The sequence below is a fragment of the Chrysemys picta genome, chromosome 9 (genome assembly GCF_011386835.1).
Source record: "Chrysemys picta bellii isolate R12L10 chromosome 9, ASM1138683v2, whole genome shotgun sequence".
Taxonomy (NCBI): Eukaryota; Metazoa; Chordata; order Testudines; family Emydidae; genus Chrysemys; species Chrysemys picta.
The window spans coordinates 47,531,645-47,549,844 of NC_088799.1; the positions used below are offsets into that span (position 1 = coordinate 47,531,645).

Consider the following 18,200-nt stretch of genomic DNA (forward strand, 5'->3'; position numbering starts at 1 on the left):
GAAGCCAACTCAAAGAGTTCCTCCTACACATTTAGGTCTTGAGTAGTCCAGGCAAAGAACGCACGTTACAACAAAGCTTAAACTTGTTCTTCATAATAATTTTAAAAACAATCCTAGCTACCTATTTAATTTTAAAAACAGCAAAATATATCCATCTCCCTTTCCATTTCGTATAAGGAGTGTTGAAATTTAAATCTCCTCAGTGTGATAGATATGCTTGCTTTGCTCTGCTGAGCTCTTGGAAGTCCGCAGGGCTCCGGGCTGCTGGCCCCGTGCTGCCCAGGATCCCTAGGGACAGTTCTGTCCACCATTAGGGAATTTTTGCCCAAGAACTCCCTGTAACATTTCGGGAACCCCCAGGGGTTCACAAACCCCAGTTTGGGAACCACTGTTTTAGAGTAAACAGTACATACTGGCACTTACATTACATAGGTCTCTTTACATTCATGGGTCATCAAATGTTTTATAGACAATATGGTAAAATCTCCCTCTGATGCGGGAGGGAGGACTGGCAATGAACACAGGGTGACCCCCAGCTTCCAGATTAGTCTCTAAATAAGAGAAAGAAAAGTCCCCACAATCCCAGTGGAGAAAGATGTCATGGAGGAAAGAGTGACAGTACCCATGATCCCACAGAACAAGTAGTACTCCCAAATTTTAGTGGCAGAGTCTTCATAGGTAGAATATAAACCAAAAATCAACTAACCCAATTGGAGAGAAAGTGTCCTGATATCAGTCAATTTGTTGATTTCATGGGCCAGTTTTTATCATACTGACCAATAGGATTAGAGCTCAGGGTGCACCAGTGGTGATGCAGGATCCCCAGCCAATTAGACATGAGACTTGATTAAACCCTAGGGGTGAATCAATGAAAGAAACATCATTAACCACATCAGGGAGCATCAGCAGTGGGAGGATTGGAGTTATGCGGATTTGGGCCCCACAGTCATTTTGATTTCTAAAAGCCTAAGTCCACTCCCACAGCCCTCCCAAAACATTCCAGAAAACAGTCCAAGTCTTGGTAGACCTCTTCGGAGGGTGCCATCAGTTTGTCTTTGGGAATATCCGCTCAGTGCAGGGTGTTATGGTTCAGAGAGAGAGCACAGCAAAAAAACTACTTTGCTAAGTGAAAAAGAATCACACTAAACAGAATGTGAGTGTAATGTGTGAGTAAAAGTACATGAAAGGGAAAACAGAGGAAAGAGAGAGAAAGACACAAAATGGAGACACAGGCAGAGGAGGGGCAGAGTGTGTGTGCACAAACAGGAGATGCAGGGGCACACAGAGTGAATACACAGCCAGTTGGTACCAGGCAGTCCCATGCTGCTACGAGTCTCCTTATTCTTGTTGTTTTTCTCCTTTTTAAACTTGGTCACCAGCCGAAACTTGCCACTGCGGCTGCGTTTGGAATAATCCAGCATCTGGTTCTGCAGAAACACACAGGGAAATCAATGAAACTTATGTCTCAAATCCATACCAACGGAATGAACCTAGCATCTAGTGCAGCTCAGAGCCCTTGTGGAGAGGAAAGAGCTTCCAATCTCATGGTCAGGAGGAGGAAGAAAAATGGTCAGTTCCATGTCAACCCAGGGACCTCTGGCAGTAACTCCATGGAGTTTTCTTCTGAACTGATTCTGTCTCACACTGTGACCTACCCACAGGAAGTCACTGAAGCAAGATGAGCAGAGCTAACTAACGAGGACAGCGCCTCGGGAAACTGTTTTGCTCCTGCATTTGTGAGTTATTACCTCATCATCACTGGGCTCCATGAGTTGCCATAGCCAAGGGATGTCTGCTAACTTCCTCAGCTGAAGGTCCATGTCTGTCAGCGCTGCTAGGAGCTGCTCCTTCTGTGGAGGATCCAGCTGCTGCATCAGAGACAGAACCAAAGGCAAACAGCATTCAGAATCATAGGCTGGAATGCAGAGCATGTTATCTCCTTCAAGATATTTTTAAAGAAACCACATATCAAGACATTCGTTTCTAGACAATATTAAGCTTCCTCCCTCTCAGGGAACCAGAACTCAGAGCTAACCAGCCTGATCTTGTCGTATAATGTGTAACGTTACCAAACCATGGAGGCAATGGATGGCACAATTTGTTTAAATCCCACTGGTAAAGTTTGCAGTGACTTGTTACAAAGCCAAAGGAGTCCAGGGGCCAGCAAGATTTTGTCTTCGTGCCATGGCCACAGTAAAAGAACAGAGGAAGTAAACGGACTGAGGGAAACTACCTCCAAGCCCTTTCCTCCTGTTTAGCCCTCCTTACCAGTGCCATCTTGCCAGCCAGCAGAAGCTCTGTCTCACTATGCAGGGCTTTAACGTTATTCACCATCTCTACAACAAGGCTGCAGTTCAGACCCTGTGGCAACAACAAACATGTGTAAGGGCCAGAATACACAGCAGTCAAATGGCTAGAGGGAAAGGAGTCTCAGAGAAGCGAACAAGAACCAAGCAGAAAACAGTAACAAAATTGCGGCAAAGCTTAAGAAACAAACTGCCTAGAAGTACCTCTGTCGATTTGGATTTGGCATATACTTTATCCATAGATTTGGAGCTGGCATTGACTGCATGAGCAAGTTCCTGTTCCATGTCTTGATAGGACTGGGCTATTTCCCGAATGCTGGGGAGAGAAACATAGACCATGTCAGCTGATCCTCATTCTTTTCTATTCCAATGCCATTCTGGGTGCTGAGGCTATGGACATAGCAGCATGGCAGTGCTCGTGTAGGTGATCTGACCTCTGGCAGATCAGTTCCCGTCCAGGTGATCTGCCATGGATAGGGCAAGGCAAGCGAGGCATCCCTTTTATATGATCTTATGAAAAGTAGCACAAGTCTAACCCCGGCATGTTTTACCAGACCACAAGCAAGGAAGCACAGCCCTAAGATAGCGGAGCTGATTGCAATACCTGTACTTGTATGTCTAAAGGGATTTTTGAAAGAATACACTAATTTATACACTTTAGCACTAAATTGTGCCTGAAAATGAATAACACATGCAATTACTTACACAAATGCAGGGCATGTGCACAAAACTCCACATGTGCACATTCTTTTTTGCAAAGCACAACTTAGGGCTAGAGTTTAAAATATGGCCCTATACTACATGTAGACTGTGATTTTAGCAGCAGCTATGTACATGGTAGTTCACAGAAGACTTTGGTGGTGTTCCGCTCTGTGCATTTTCTCCTAAATGCTAGTATCAGTGAGCAGGACACCTGCGAAAAGAGTGCAAGTGTGTATATTGGTGTGAAAGTCCTCTTTCACCAATCTCTGCTGTGGCTTTGGGTTAAAGGTCCCCAGCAAGTCTGGCTTCTTCACTGAGAAGCAGCTGTTTCATTTCTGACAAATTCACTGGCAACATCTAGGGCTAGAACAACAGATGAACCTAAGTCCCCATGTTCTTTAAAAGTATAAAATTAATCTCACCCTGAAAGGAGCAACAAAGGGAGCTGTGCTTGCTTGTGCCAGGAGTGAATTTGGTCCACAGTGACTGAAAAAACTTCACTTTGTAGATTTAAATTCTAATGCAGCTGCGGTAGAGCAATGAGCAGATGAAGCTATACACTGCTCTAGGCTATTCCCAGGGATACAGATGAGCACTGCAGGTGATCAGACAAGACAGTTTTGGAAGGAAAGGGAATGTGACAACAAGCACCACACTCAGAAGCCAGGAGGGGGCCTCATGAGCCCAGAGGAACAAGATGCCATAGTAGGACTGTGAGCCCCAGGAAAAGAGAAGCGGATCTCACCTATGAATCAGAGCTCCTGCCGCTTGACCAAACTGGTTAATCTGGGTGGACTCTTCTTCAGACATGATCTCTGGGTGCAGGGAGAAAGAGGAGGGCCGGGGCAACTCACACTTCTGTTTATCTTCCCAGGACTTTAGGGTGCTCTCAAATGCCTACAAACAAGGAAAATGCACTCAAAACTACCTTGCAAATCTCCCAGAGAAAGCATTTCAACCCTGGGTTTGCCTGTATTACAGGCAGGGCTGGCAGCACCGTCGATTGACACTCCCTGTTATAAGGCCCTCCTGTTTTCAGTTGCTTACAACTGTGACAAACATTTGGGCTGAAATTTCCCATGCTGGACGTTTGACTCAGGCTCATTACATTTTTTCTGTGTTGGAAAATTTCAGTCCAAACAGTTCAGATGTTCCTGAGAATGAGTTTAGGGAAAAATGCATTGTTTTGGCCATGTCAAAAAATTGTGGTCACCTTTTCTTGGAGAAGCTTTAGCATCCCCATGCTTTGGAGCAGGGACTTGAAATTTGGCAGGAGGTGGCCTTTATGTCAGGAACAGTCATTTTGCTTTCCCCATGAAAATCCACACAGATCTGGCCAAGTTATAAGCCTTTGAAAAACTGTAGTTCACACATGCTCAGTAGAAACTTGCTAGAGCTTGACAGGTGAAGTCCTTGAAGATTCCAAGTTGGGCATACTCCAACTTGGGGCGGAGCAGGCTTTCCCTGGGGCCAGGTATCATAGGTCTGGCAAGGCAGCATGGAAAAACAAGGCTAAAAATGTGGGGCTAGAACATGACCTCAGGGGGTAGGGTATTGAGAGGGGTTAGGGTGAAGGCTGGGACTGGGGAAGAGACAGATCTGGGACAGGTTGGAGGGAATAGGGCAGAAGGGATCAAGCTCAGGGAATGGACAGAAGAGTCAGGGCCCACAAGAGCACACTCCCATCCAGAGCCTGGACTGGAACCCAAGGTTAAGTCTCACCGTTTCTCTGCTGTCAACTAATATCTGTGAAACCCACTACCAAAGTGTCTGTCCATTCCCCTCTAGTGCTGGTCCATATAGAGGATGACAACCTACTATTGCTATCAGTTACTCTGTTAACTCAAATAGCAGAGATCTAGGTGATGAATCTGAAATTTCCAACCCCGCTGATGACCCATGTAGGTGTCAAATATTAGAACTGTTTTCCAGTTTGCTTTTTAAAAAAAAAAACAGGAAATTACACACACAAAACTACGTTAAAAGAACATGAAAAGTCAAGCACTCAAAAGTTAGGAAATGCCAGACTTAAGGTTGCCCGTGCCACCTTAGTTTGCCCTCCCTTGTGTATATGCATTATGATACAGCCTTTAATCACATGATCATATACTAATTTTCCACAGGACCATTGCTCTGCTTCATTCAGTGCACAGGATGGGCCTGCTCTGGGGATGACGCAGGGTTGTGTAGAAAAATAGACTTGTCTGTAGGCCCCCTACATTTGTTGCAGAAGTTGGAAGGTGTGTACAGAATGAAACAGGGGACTGCAGGAAGAGAAAGGACAGTCTCGCAGTTAAGGCCCTGTCTTTGCCACTGAGTTCTTAGCTGATGCTGGGCAACTCATTTAAACAAAACTTTTCACAGATGATCACTAACTGTGTGTTTCTCATTTTCTGAGTGGCCAACTTGGTACCCTGGAGTCTGCTTTGCAGAAGGGTTGAGCACTCAGAGCTGCAACTGAAGCCAATGGGAACAGGCTTCAGTTTGAGCCTAGAAAGTGCTACAAATGCTAAGCAGTCTGAAGAAAAATCAGGCCCTAGGTGTCTCAAATTGGGCACCCAAAATGAGTGGACACTTTTGACCATACTCTGTCCATGCCTGCGCTCCCAGCTGTAAAACAGGGATGGGACCCTCTCACCTTGAGAGGGTGCTGTGAAGATAGAATGATTAATATTTGTGAGCACTCAAGTGATGCGCACCATAGAAAAGCCCACGAGGAAATTAGCACTACTCTCTTAGCAGTGTGCAGTGAACTAGAGGGTCATCCACTTTGTTGCTGCTGTAGGCTAAGCTCATCACAGACACCAGGGACTCCAGGCACCTCTCCACTCCCCCCAGAGGCTCCCCATGTGCCACTCTCCCCTCTCCCTCTATTTAAGAGACTCTCTGCAACCGCTCTTTCCCCCGTATGCCAGGGGCTTTGTGTGTCTCTGATGTTCCCCTCCCCCATACCATAATCTCCCATTCTCCCCCCCACAATGCCAGGGGCTCTGTGCACCCCGCCCATCTGTCACATGCCTGGAGCTCTATGTGCCCCCCATTCCACCCCTGCCAGGAGTTCTGTGTGCCCTCCATTTCTTCACTGTCCCCTTTCCCCTTACCATTGTCCCCCATTGTCTTCCCATGCCAGGGGCTCTGTGCAACCCATTCCTCCTTCCCCCATCCCATTGGTTTTGTGTTCCGTCATTCCCCGGTTCTCCCAACACATCCTTCCCCACCATGTCATGAGCTCCGTGTCCCCCCCATACCATGGGGTCCCCCATTCTCCTCCCAGCCAGGGGTTCTGTTTGTCCCCTCCATTGCCTCTTCCCCCATACTAGGGTCCCCCATTCTCCCCACAGCCTAGGGCCTCTATGTGCCTCCCCATTCCCCCATTCTTATATCTTTTCTTTTTGTCAGGGATAGAAGACATTCAGGAGGTCAAAATGTTAACCCCTATTGAGAGGATGGGCAGAGCTCACATGGGGAGTATTGTTATGCTGGAAGGTGTCAATGGCTGGCCTCAATCGTCTATAGTCAATGTCAGATCTGGCTGAAACTGCTGAGTCTGCTAACCAGATGCCAGTGGCTCCGTGTGTTCACATTTCCTCCTTCCAGGTTTCCTCCAAGTCACTGGGGTTCTGGACAATGATGTCTAGAACATTCCCTCAAATTTTGAAATTGATTGGGTGCAGCATTCAAATATTATCATGTTACAGACAGAGAAATGCCGTTCAGTTGAGTGTAGGACCTCGTTTCTCCTGGCCAATAAGGCCTGGAGCCGCACACTGAACAATGAAGAGAAAAAAAAACACTGAATAGCTCTTCATTAATTGAGTCTCATCCATCCAGTGCACAGAATGAGGCAGGGGTCCTGCAGAAAAAATAATATGTGATCATGTCATTAAAGACAGTATGCATACACGCAAGGGGGCCAAGGTAAGGTGGCATGGACAACCTTAATTCTAGCATTTCCTGTTTTCTTAATGCTTGATTTTGCAAAGTTACCAATATTCTTTTAACAGTGTGTGTGTGTGTGTGTGTGTGTGTGTAAAAAAAAGTATACATTGCACACCTGATATGTATCTCTCTCTCTACAGTCTGTCAGGTTATTGCATTCCTCTCTGGGAGTATATATGGTGTTAAAGGATGTCTCTCTTGTACATGTACTGTACTGCAGGGTTACTCTTACCCGGTCTCTAGTTAGTGTCTGTGCCCTGTTCTTATGAACAATCCAAATATAACCAGGGGGTTGAATCCAGGCTTCTCCATCCACTTGTACAGGCACTCCCTCATCTCCCAGGATTGCTATCTTCACTGTCCGGCACTGCGAGAAATAAATGCATTAAATAGGTCCCAAAATAAAAGTTAATAAATGCATTAAATAGGTCCCAAAAGACAAGATGTGTTGTATATGTTTCCTCTCAAAATGTTTCCCTATGTCTGACAGACTTGTTCTAATTGTTGCTGGTGAGGCTGGACCACCTGATTCAGTTCTTCCTGTGCAGGGCAAACTCCCTTGGGGCCCTGGCCTCCGGTGCATCATGCCTTGGGTTATCTAATGGATTGCTGTGCTAGTCAGTGTTTCAACTGCCACAACCTATCTAGATCACAGCGAACAGTGGAAAACCATTCCATGCTCAATACCATCTGAAGCTACTAGCCCTGATCCCTGCAGGCCCCCACATCAGGACTAGGGGAGTCTAAGAGCCACAGGCTTTGCATTCTCTGCCCTGTTGGGACTGACAGCAAGCAGAAACACATCGCAGCCTTTAAACCAAGTGTTCTGGGTGAGGGAGGCATAAGGTTGGCCAAGAAGCTCACAAAAGCAACAGATACCTGTGCAATCCGGTGATGCTGTAGATTAATCACTCGTGACACTGCCATCTGCATGCTACCAAACACGGCTACCACCTCCAAGATCTTGTCATCAAAGGAGGGGGCTGTAAATGTCTAAGCAAACACAAGGGGAGTGAGAATTCAATTCCCATATTTCTCTGTTTTAGAAGAGCTTCCTTCCCTCCCAGGGATGGAGGTTTGTGGCTTTCTCTTTTGCTGTTTATTCACTATATAATTAACAATGAGGCTACAAGGTGGATTTTGAAGTGATCCAAGAAGGAGAAAAAGTAGCCTCCGTATTTCCAATGGGCTTCCCAAAGCAGCTAAAGGATCATTCCTGCACAGTGATGACACATAAGCCTCTACACAACATTCTTCTTATGGGACTTGATTATCTCCATTATTTGAGGTCAAAATTTTGGAGCCTCACGCAAAGCCCACTGAAGTTTATGGAAACACTGCCCTTAGCTTAAATGGGCTTTAGAGCAGGCCTTTTGAGCAGAGAGGAACAGGGGGGCATCCCAGAGCTCATCTATCGCGCTTCATGAAAGTCAGAAGGATTGGAATAGGATCTAACTCTAGTCTGAACCCCTGTGGCTGACAAGTTGCTGAAGTTTGACTTTTGGGTAGCCACATATTTCACAGAGAAACCTCAGCCAGACATGCTCTTGTTCCAGTCATCAGGTCTCAGGTGCTACTGGTGCATTCAACAGTAAATACTGAAGAAATTTGTCACGTTCCCATTTGCCACCTTCAAGGAATACTCACATCATCTTCTTTGGTGCCTCCCCAGAAGTTAGTGCCTCCAGCATAGCTGGGAATGTTGAGTACAGCGATCCCCTGAAGACTGGGCAAAGGGATCGGACGCCCATCACACTGCACAGAACAGAAGATAATGTTACATTTATAGCTGTGCTGATGTTAGCAGGCAGCAATTTTAAAGCCTCTCCAGATTACTCAGTCATCACTAGGCAGACTGCTGAAGAGAACAGAACATTGTCCAGATACTGTTGAGGGCACACTCACTGGGCTGGCACTGAAGCACACTGCCTGCATAACTGGATGAATCCCCAGGACTACCTGCCTTGTCTACACCAGGAAATTATATCATGTTATAATATCAGGGCTCAAACAGCTGGTACGTGCCCATATGCTGTCCCGGCACTTCTCTGAGTGACTGGCTTGCTTTCCAGAGTCTCAGCTTTTATTTAAAAAGAGAAAGCAAGTCTCCAGCTGGTATGGTGGCAAAAACACACTCAAAAATGTGAGCTAAGAGTATTGATGCAGAGAGGAATAATAGCTCTTGGGGTAATGAAGAGCCCTATTCATGTCACTGAGATGTTAACTCTTGATGCCTATTGATGACAGTTTAAATGGCAACATTAATTACTTCATTCCTCATATAAGAAAGAAGAGGGAGGGGCACAATTTCCCGTGAGTGTTGTTTCATTCTGGTGACACAAGCAGGTGTCACCACCCCTCTTTTCCCCCAGTCAAGCATGAGCCATGCCTTAGAAATGTAGCAGAGCTCATGGGCACATTTAAGCCCCAAGCAAAGGGAGATCCAGCTGAGAGAGCCTGGTGGAGCCAATGGCACTGCGATCTCACTTTGAACATCTGTACAATTTGCTGTGAGTGGTGTCGCATTCTGACAACTCATGGATGGAGCTAATGTTGTGGGGGACGCCTGGAAGAATATCACCATTTTCTTCCCCAATCTGACCCCTGTAGAATATGTGTTAACTAATACGTTAGACAACCAGAGTAGATAAGGACAATGGTGTTTACAGGAGATACAATGTTAAACACAAAAACCCTTATCTATGCTGAGGGCTAAGTCTTTACTTACTAATGTTGTGTTAGTCAACGTTTTCTAAAACGATGTAATTTCCTATCACAAGCACAGATTCCATGTGTGGAGAATGGGAATATGTTCCTAGTATCAGCAGAGGCTACTTTCATCAGGCTGAGGATTGACATATGCTAATAGTGCAGCGGGGTTGGGCTGGGGAACCCCAAGGACTGAAAATGGAAATGTTCCTCTGGAATCAACAGGTTGGGACAGATTCAAGGTGACTGAGGGAGATGCTGGAAGGGCTTCATGTGTTCAGTTAAAGACTGATAAACGATGCTAAAATAAATGTGCCAAATCAGAAGCGAAAAATTTAAAATTGACTGGGATGGGAGAAGGAGAGATTTAACCACGTAAGGGCATTTTCTTTCTCACCTCCAGCAAGACTTTTTGCTCCAAGTTCTTGTATGTTCTGTGTAGTAGCTCCTTGGTCCCGAGCACTCCATACCACATCATGTTTTTTGTACGACTTCTTAGAGGGGCAAACAAAGAAACAAGAGATACACCAGTCAGCATGAGGCATTGTCATTTACTGTCTGATTGCAAGAAAAGATTATTTCAATGATACCTCCCAATCCCCTAAAAACAAGAGTCGTCCTCTTTCAGAAGAAACAAGAACTGGAAATTGCCACCTCTTGTATTCTGAAAAGAGGCTGCCCTTGAAAAAAATGAAACAGGAATTAGGGATGATCCACTAACATGAGCTGTCAGAAATATGTGCAGATGCTCCCAAGAGGGAGATGCAACCAGTCACACACATCACTGAGCTGAGGGTGTTGCTGAACATTGCTCAGGACAGAGAAAACCTATTAACCGCAGGTTGTTTGAGGGACCCTGTTTCTATACAGGTATCCTGAAGACCATAGAACTATAGGCCCGATTTATAGGGCAGGGTGCGGGTTTAGAATGGAGTTCCATGGCATTTGGAGTTGGGACACAATTCTTTCGTAGCTAAAAAGCAGCCATATGAGAAAGGCTGCTAGTGAGGTAATGAAGTAAATGCCTGAACCACTGCATCCAATCCATACCAGAGCTAGCTACCTGGATCTCCCATGTTATCTACAATGTCTTGAATTAGGAAGTAATCAAGGTGAAACTACTCATGCTGGTTTCAGATGACCAGCTTCAAGGTGCCATAGTATATTATAAACTGTAATCACTTCTGATGCAATCACTATAGACCGAAAAGACCAAAATCTGCCTCCCAAAGAACTGACCTACCTGCACTTCTCTGGGTGCTCATCACGTTTGTTGTTGAAGTCCAGAGAGATCTTTGCATCCAATCCAATTCCAAAATAATTATTCATGACACACTTCTCTGTGTAACACTCTCTATCAAGTTAAAGAAAACAATTTTTGTTAAAGTGATCCATATCTTTTACACCCCTCTCAGCCATCCCACATCTCCTGACACACAGATGGTTGAAAGAAGAGGAGGAGAACAGCAGGATCTTCTGTAGTCTAGTGAGAGCTGATTCAACTACCCCATAAGAAACTTCATAAAGAGCAGTCTGGACACACTGTGTAGGGGTCCAAGGTCCTGTGGATTCTGCCAATCCCTGGCCACAGAATCTGCAGCTGAATTCACTCCTGTGCCACAGAACTGTGCTCAAGACTCTACAATTTCATTTTGAAAATGTTACATTTCTAGCCCTTATGGCTGTGAAGAAAATCTCACAAGTGTGGACAAAGTGTAACTGACAAGGTGATAGGTGCCTGACTCAGCAGAGAGCCTGAAACAATAACTCAGTGTGGTCAACTGCTCAGCTCAATGGGGTGAAACGTAATGATGATGATTGAAATGTCAATATTTAGCTATTTTACTGCTAAAGATTTGAGTGGAAACATCCAAAACATGGGTTTATCTCACAATTCCAACTCCTTTCCCACTCCCTTTCTGGACACCAAAAGGACCAAACATCCCGTTAGCCCACAGCCAAACCGTCCAGTTTTCCCCCTGCACAGCTTCATCAGACATAGCCAATACAACAATCTGCAGCGCACCAATTGAAAATTTAGGGACACAGGCAAATGAATGTGATTTACTCTGGGGACAAACACCACAGGGGGATTGCATTTATCACTTTCACAGCTCAGTCAGTGAAAAATGTGTAATTTTTGCATTTTCATGAAGCTGCTGCAGAATTTACAGATTCCTGCAGAATCTAAGGGGCCTTATTGGAGAATTCAGGTCTAGCTTGCTGAACAGATTACTAAGCAAGAGATTTAGACCGAGCTGGATGAGCGACCGACTCAAAGGGGCGATTAGGAAAAAACAGAAAGCGTACAAAGAGTGGAAGAGGGGAGGGATCAGTAAGGAAATGTACCTAAGTGAAGTCAGAGAATGTAGAGATAGAGTGAGAAAGGCCAAAGGCCGTGTAGAGTTGGACCTAGCGAGGGGAATTAAAAGCAATAGTAAGAGGTTTTACAGCCACATAAATAGGAAGAAAGCAAAGAAAGAAGAAGTGGGACCGCTGAAGACTATTGCCGGAGAGGAGATTAAAGACAATCTAGGCATGGCGCAATATCTCAATGAATATTTTGCATCGGTGTTTAATGAGGCCAATGAAGGGACTAGGGATACTAGCACCACTACAGAGGGGCGTTCAGGATGGGGGATTACCGTATCCGAGGTAGAAACAAAACTTGAACGCCTTAATGGGGCTAAGTCGGGAGGACCGGACGATCTTCATCCGAGAATATTGAAGGAATTGGCACGGGAAATAGCAGGCCCGTTAGCGATAATATTTAATGAATCTGTAAACTCGGGGGTGGTCCCGTTAGACTGGAGAATAGCTAATGTGGTTCCTATTTTCAAGAAAGGGAAAAAAAGTGATCCGGGTAACTACAGGCCTGTTAGTTTAACATCTGTAGTGTGCAAGGTGTTAGAGAAAATTCTGAAAGAGAAACTAGTTGAGGACCTGGAGGTTAGTGGCAATTGCGATAAATTACAACATGGTTTTACGAAGGGCAGATCGTGCCAAACGAATCTGATCTCCTTCTTTGAGAAAGTAACGGATTTATTAGATAAGGGAAATGCGGTGGACCTAATATACCTGGATTTCAGTAAAGCGTTTGATACTGTACCCCATGAGGAATTATTGGTTAAACTGAAAAACATGGGGATCGATATGAAAATCCAGAGGTGGATAAGGAATTGGTTAATGGGGAGAATGCAGCGGGTCGTATTAAAGGGTGAACTGTCAGGTTGGAGGGAGGTTACTAGTGGAGTGCCTCAAGGTTCGGTTTTGGGACCCATTTTATTTAATCTATTTATAACTGACCTCGGAACCGATTGCAGGAGTGGGCTGATAAAGTTTGCGGATGATACGAAGGTGGGAGGCGTTGTAAATTCGGAAGAGGATAGGGATATACTGCAGGGAGACTTGAATGAGCTTGTGAATTGGAGTATCAGAAATAGGATGAAATTTAATAGTGAAAAGTGTAAGGTGATGCATTTGGGGATGACTAATAACAATTTTAGTTACAAGATGGGGACGCATTGGTTAGAAGTAACGGAAGAGGAGAAGGACCTAGGGGTCCTTGTAGACCACAGGATGACTATGAGTCGACAATGTGACGTGGCGGTGAAAAAAGCCAATGCTGTCTTGGGATGCATTAGGCGAGGTATATCTAGTAGGGATAAGGAGGTCCTGCTTCCGTTGTACAAGGCGCTGGTGAGACCTCATTTGGAGTACTATGTGCAGTTCTGGTCTCCCATGTTTAAAAAAGATGAACTCAAACTGGAACGGGTGCAGAGAAGGGCCACTAGGATGATCAGAGGAATGGAAAACCTGTCGTATGAAAGGAGACTAGAGGAGCTTGGGTTGTTTAGTCTGACAAAGCGAAGGCTGAGAGGGGATATGATTGCTATCTTTAAATATATTAGAGGGATTAATACAAGGGAGGGAGAAGAATTATTCCAGCTTAGTACTAATGTGGATACGAGAACGAATGGATATAAACTTGCCGTGGGGAAGTTCAGGCTAGAAATTAGACGAAGGTTTCTGACCGTCAGAGGGGTGAAATATTGGAACGGCCTTCCGAGGGAAACGGTGGGGGCGAGGGACCTGTCTGGTTTTAAGATTAAGTTAGATAAGTTTATGGAGGGAATGGTTTAATGGTAAAACATAGTAGTCAAGGAAAACCAAGCAATGGTAGGTAAATAGCATAATGGCTAAAAGGGGTCAGGATGGAGACTCTTGCCTATATGCTCGGGGTCTTACTGATCACCATATTTGGGGTCGGGAAGGAATTTTCCTCCAGAGCAGATTGGCTGAGCCTCTGGAGGTTTTTCGCCTTCCTCCGCAGCATGGGGCAGGGATCTCTAGCAGGAGGGTCTCTGCCGATTGAAGTCACTAATAACAGGATTGGGGACTTCAGCAGCAGAGTCCAGGGAAGGGGTGGGGACGGTTTTATGGCCTGCAGCATGCAGGGGGTCAGACCAGATGATCATAATGGTCCCTTCTGACCTTAAAGTCTATGAGTCTATGAGACCTTGCCCAGATCACACTAACTGGGAGAGGAAAACACTCCCTCACATCCACAGTCCTGGGAGGAGACTGGCCTTGGTTAGATTCTCTCACTAGAAGCCTCATATCTTCTGCATTGACTCCCTCATGCCCATACACCTTGATAACTGACATCCAGCATGGGAGGGCTGATTTACACATCTCTTCATCCCGGCGCCGCCTACATCCCCAATTAACTCTCAAAATCAACCCTCTTCCCTCCCCACAATTTACTGACGCTGAGGTTCATCTGGAACCATTCATTCCCGTCTAGCTCCTCTGCATACTCACAGGTTTTCTGGCTCAGAGTTAAAGGGATCTGCATTGATCAACAATCGGCTGATGACCGAACTCCCAGGCAGAGAACCAGACATACCAGCACGAATATCTGGGGGAGAAAATAAAGAGGAAATAGTAGGGCATATCATGGAGTTTATTAAATATGGAGGCCAGGGCATGTTAACACAGGGCAAAGAACTGCTATTTACTCCCAGAGCCAAGAGGACTGGGGTGAGAGACATATACCCCCCCCATTGGAAAAACAATAAAATCAGACATATGACAAGTACTAGTCTCAGGGCTCAACCCTAACCAGCACTGGGTCCAAACATAGGTGTTAATTCTTCTACTTGGGATCAAAACATTACAATGTGCCAGAAAAGGGCTGTCATCATTTTTGGCTCTTTCTGGAAAAAGGAGATCACACACACACCCCTTTATGGTGGGGAACCCACCTTTGCCTTTTCTTTTTTTAAAGGAAAAAGGCAAAGTAAAAAGTCCATGTGTCTCCATTTGTACAGCCCCCAGCACCAAGGAGAGCTCCAGAGCATTCTTCTACCCTCCAGCAAGACGCAGTCAGCAATCAAGCTGTAAAGGAGGTGGGAAGGGAGTGCATAAGTCTCTCTGCTGGTTTGGGTGTGGTAGGGTCCGTGCCTGGGGAAGAGGGGACAGAAGCGATCTTACTGCAATAGCTCTCTCCTGCTGCTGGGGCAAGGAGTGCAACTGGGTCTCTGCCTGACTAGACTGAGGGGACAGAAGTGGGGTTCAAGGCTGCACACCACTCTTCAGGAGCTGCTGCTTCTTGCTCCCACATTATCAGCTATCAATGAAGACGTGCCAGGTTTAGTCAGGGAGAAAGTGACCCCGACTCTTTCTGGACAAGAACAAACCAATGTAAACAAACAAGGCAGGATTTGTGGTGTTAAAGTTATCAGTGAGTGACCTGCTAAGAACATCAAGGGATAGAAACAGCTGCAGGATCTCTGAGATGGGAACAAGGGAGACTGAAAGTACTGCCAGTGACTTCGGCCTTGACTTGGAAGGACCACCCTTCACTCTCGGGCTTCTCTTGAACTCAGGCTCCCGGACTGTATTGAGAATTTTACACTTATTTACCATTGCAACAACCTACTGTTAAGCCTACACCTTTGTGCAATCATCAAGACCTAAATCCTGTCTCTGCACTGCAGCCATTAAATCTGTGTCTTGGTCTCAGCTGGGGGTCATTTTAATCTTTTCCCAACATCTTCACTATTCAAGCCCGTTGGAAAGTTACCTGCAAATAGATTACTCTCTAACTTGGCTCTGGCAACGGTTTATCTGCGAGAACGGATATCAGACAAACATTTCATGCCCTCAGCTGGAGAGCTGAAGCTATGCTGTTGTCACCCCAGCTCAGCAGGCTGCCTGAATGGGAAGGGGTGGGTGAGACACTCACTTGGGTAGAGGATCTTTGTGTTGAGCATTGGCAGGTTGTCCCGGTTTCCTGTCTGGGGAGGAAGAGATGCAGAGCTGCCCAGCGACAAACTTCCTTTGTTTATTAGCCTTTCACAAGGAGATTTGGACACTACAAAATACAACACAAAACACTGGAATTGACAAACATTGTGTATTGCTCAAACAAGCACACACCAGCACTGCACAAGCAGTAAGGAACAGGGGACAGAAGGTAAAATTACCAGTCACTCAACGTTAACACATTCCAGACAATACAAAGCACAGTTACGCAAAGAGACAGAACCAGACTCATGAAGAGACAAAAAGGTTTGGCCCAAGTGCAACAGAGAGACACACAAACACTTGGTACCAGCAGTGAGGCACACAAATACCTTGAACTAATACTAGGAATGGAGATGAGAGAGGTCTGGCTTCAGTTGAAGAAGAAAACAGATGACGGGTATTGGCCTAGTCCACAGACCCAGTTCAGTTCTGAATGTATTTGGAGTGAATAGGGCTCTCTTACAATTTCCTCACTCAACAGTGATTACAAGCTGGTTCCTTGCTCTAGTATCTGTGCAGGAAGGCCGGGGTCCAATAAGAAAATGTCAGAGGGGGAGTGGAGTGGACGACACCGGAGAGCACGGCAAGCTGACAGCACTGAGAAGACTGGCTGCTGCTGTCAGCATAAGGCTAATGAATCTCTTGGGTCTTACAAATTGCACACTAAGATCATAAACAAACCCTCAAAAATCTGAGAGGGGTTCCTCTTTGAGCAGGAAGGAGACTGTTTGGCAAAAGGATTTGAGCATGGAGAAGATGTGAAGCGTCTGAGCTGAGGTTACAGAACTATCGCCAATCTCACACAGGAGGAAAACAGGTTCCAAGAAGGGATGGGCACAGAAATATCCTAAAGCACCTATGGAAAAGGGAACCCTAGTGCTTGTCCAAATGCAGGAACCTGGGCTGCCTGACAGCGACTAGTACCTTTCCGATGACTCCTCCCTTTGGGAACTCCATAGTTGCCACTGTGCAATGGCTGCAGGGAGGTTTTATCCTCGTTCCTCAGCTCCTTTCCCTCCTCAGAGGTGGAAAGCCCCAGAATGAAGTCCTCCTGCTCCTGTGTCTGGGCATTCTGCTCATCAACAGCTGGACAGAGAGAGAAATCAGACATGTGTCTTACAGCTCTGTCATGAGAGCACAGAGGGAAGGCAAACAGCAAGGAAATACAATACTGCCCCAAAATTATATTCCCACACCAGAACTAATCCAGAGTTGCCCCAGGGTCTTGAATGGGGCGATCCACAGAACTCCTTGCTTAAAAAAAAACACGTTAGTTTTCATGAAAGATACCAAATTATGAGCCTGATTCAACTCCCATTGATGTTAATGACAAATCTCTCTCTGACTTAAATGACAGTAGGATGAGGGCTCTGATGGTGCTGAATGTATCTATCAATGAATGGCAGTGACAATGCAGACTTTCCCACACTGTTTAACATGAGTCAGCTCTGACCTGGAGGACTCAGCTGTTGGGGTGAGGATACTTCAGTCTCCAGGCCCACTCATTGCTTGGTCTCTCTGCTGAGACCACCATCAAGAGAGCTTTGATGGACTGTGAAAAAATTTGCCCAACTTTAATGCTTGCCATAACTGTATTTATACTACCTAAGGACCTATTTCTCATTTGAGCTATGCTACAAATAAAGGACCTGCCTTTATTTGCATGAGTTCCCCGGAATTGCTAGCCAAACAGAAAGATGCTAACTGATGTGCATGTCAGATTTCTGTTTGCTCAGCCCAGACCGTGACAATAAAATAGGCCATTTGAAGTGATCACCAACATTGGTATATGTGGAGAAAAGAGAGGGCTTGGGCATAAACCGATAAAAAGGAAGGCAGGAATTAAATGTGTGTTTTTGGAAACAAAACGGCACAGAGGACTTAATCAAATATGTTCACAAAACGCAACGGAACTTATTTGTTCAAGGGATGGTGAAGTCAAATGCTTATGTATTACTCGGAGAAATCAAAACCTCCTCTGGATGGAACTAACGGGCTTGTTCTTTCCCAGACACAACCTCTCCGCATCAGTTCTTGTTTCTCTGACAAAGGACAGTGATCACCCAGACTATTACACTGTTGTAAATCCAGGTAATATTTCAATGATTTGCAACTTCAGGCTTAGTGCCAAGTTTAAGGTTGCTTACTCATTTAGGTGTGCAGAGACTTTAAATCTCTGACTTTTACGCTTTTCTCTCCCTTCTGTAATACACCAATACATACTTCCCTCTC

At 45.5% G+C, this 18,200-nt stretch overlaps 1 protein-coding gene across 13 annotated transcripts in view; it reads right to left on the reverse strand.

Moving 5' to 3' along the window:
* The window catches only part of DGKD (diacylglycerol kinase delta), a 98,186-nt gene that overhangs the window by 6,510 nt on the left and 73,476 nt on the right, over nucleotides 1–18,200 (reverse strand). For 9 of the 13 annotated variants that reach the window (XM_065556117.1, XM_065556114.1, XM_065556113.1 and 6 more), the window contains 13 exons: nucleotides 16,893–17,054; nucleotides 15,907–16,035; nucleotides 14,481–14,577; nucleotides 10,900–11,010; nucleotides 10,054–10,150; nucleotides 8,595–8,702; nucleotides 7,827–7,940; nucleotides 7,180–7,314; nucleotides 3,754–3,905; nucleotides 2,511–2,622; nucleotides 2,269–2,361; nucleotides 1,749–1,868; nucleotides 1,310–1,427 (listed from right to left, as the gene is read on the reverse strand). In XM_065556117.1, coding sequence (XP_065412189.1) covers nucleotides 1,310–1,427; nucleotides 1,749–1,868; nucleotides 2,269–2,361; nucleotides 2,511–2,622; nucleotides 3,754–3,905; nucleotides 7,180–7,314; nucleotides 7,827–7,940; nucleotides 8,595–8,702; nucleotides 10,054–10,150; nucleotides 10,900–11,010; nucleotides 14,481–14,577; nucleotides 15,907–16,035; nucleotides 16,893–17,054 — 1,548 coding nt within the window. Of the gene's footprint in view, nucleotides 1–706; nucleotides 855–1,309; nucleotides 1,428–1,748; nucleotides 1,869–2,268; nucleotides 2,362–2,510; nucleotides 2,623–3,753; nucleotides 3,906–7,179; nucleotides 7,315–7,826; nucleotides 7,941–8,594; nucleotides 8,703–10,053; nucleotides 10,151–10,899; nucleotides 11,011–14,480; nucleotides 14,578–15,906; nucleotides 16,036–16,892; nucleotides 17,055–18,200 lie in introns of all 13 variants that reach the window. The other 4 variants (XM_065556118.1, XM_065556123.1, XR_010590139.1 and 1 more) reach the window with 3 other exon arrangements.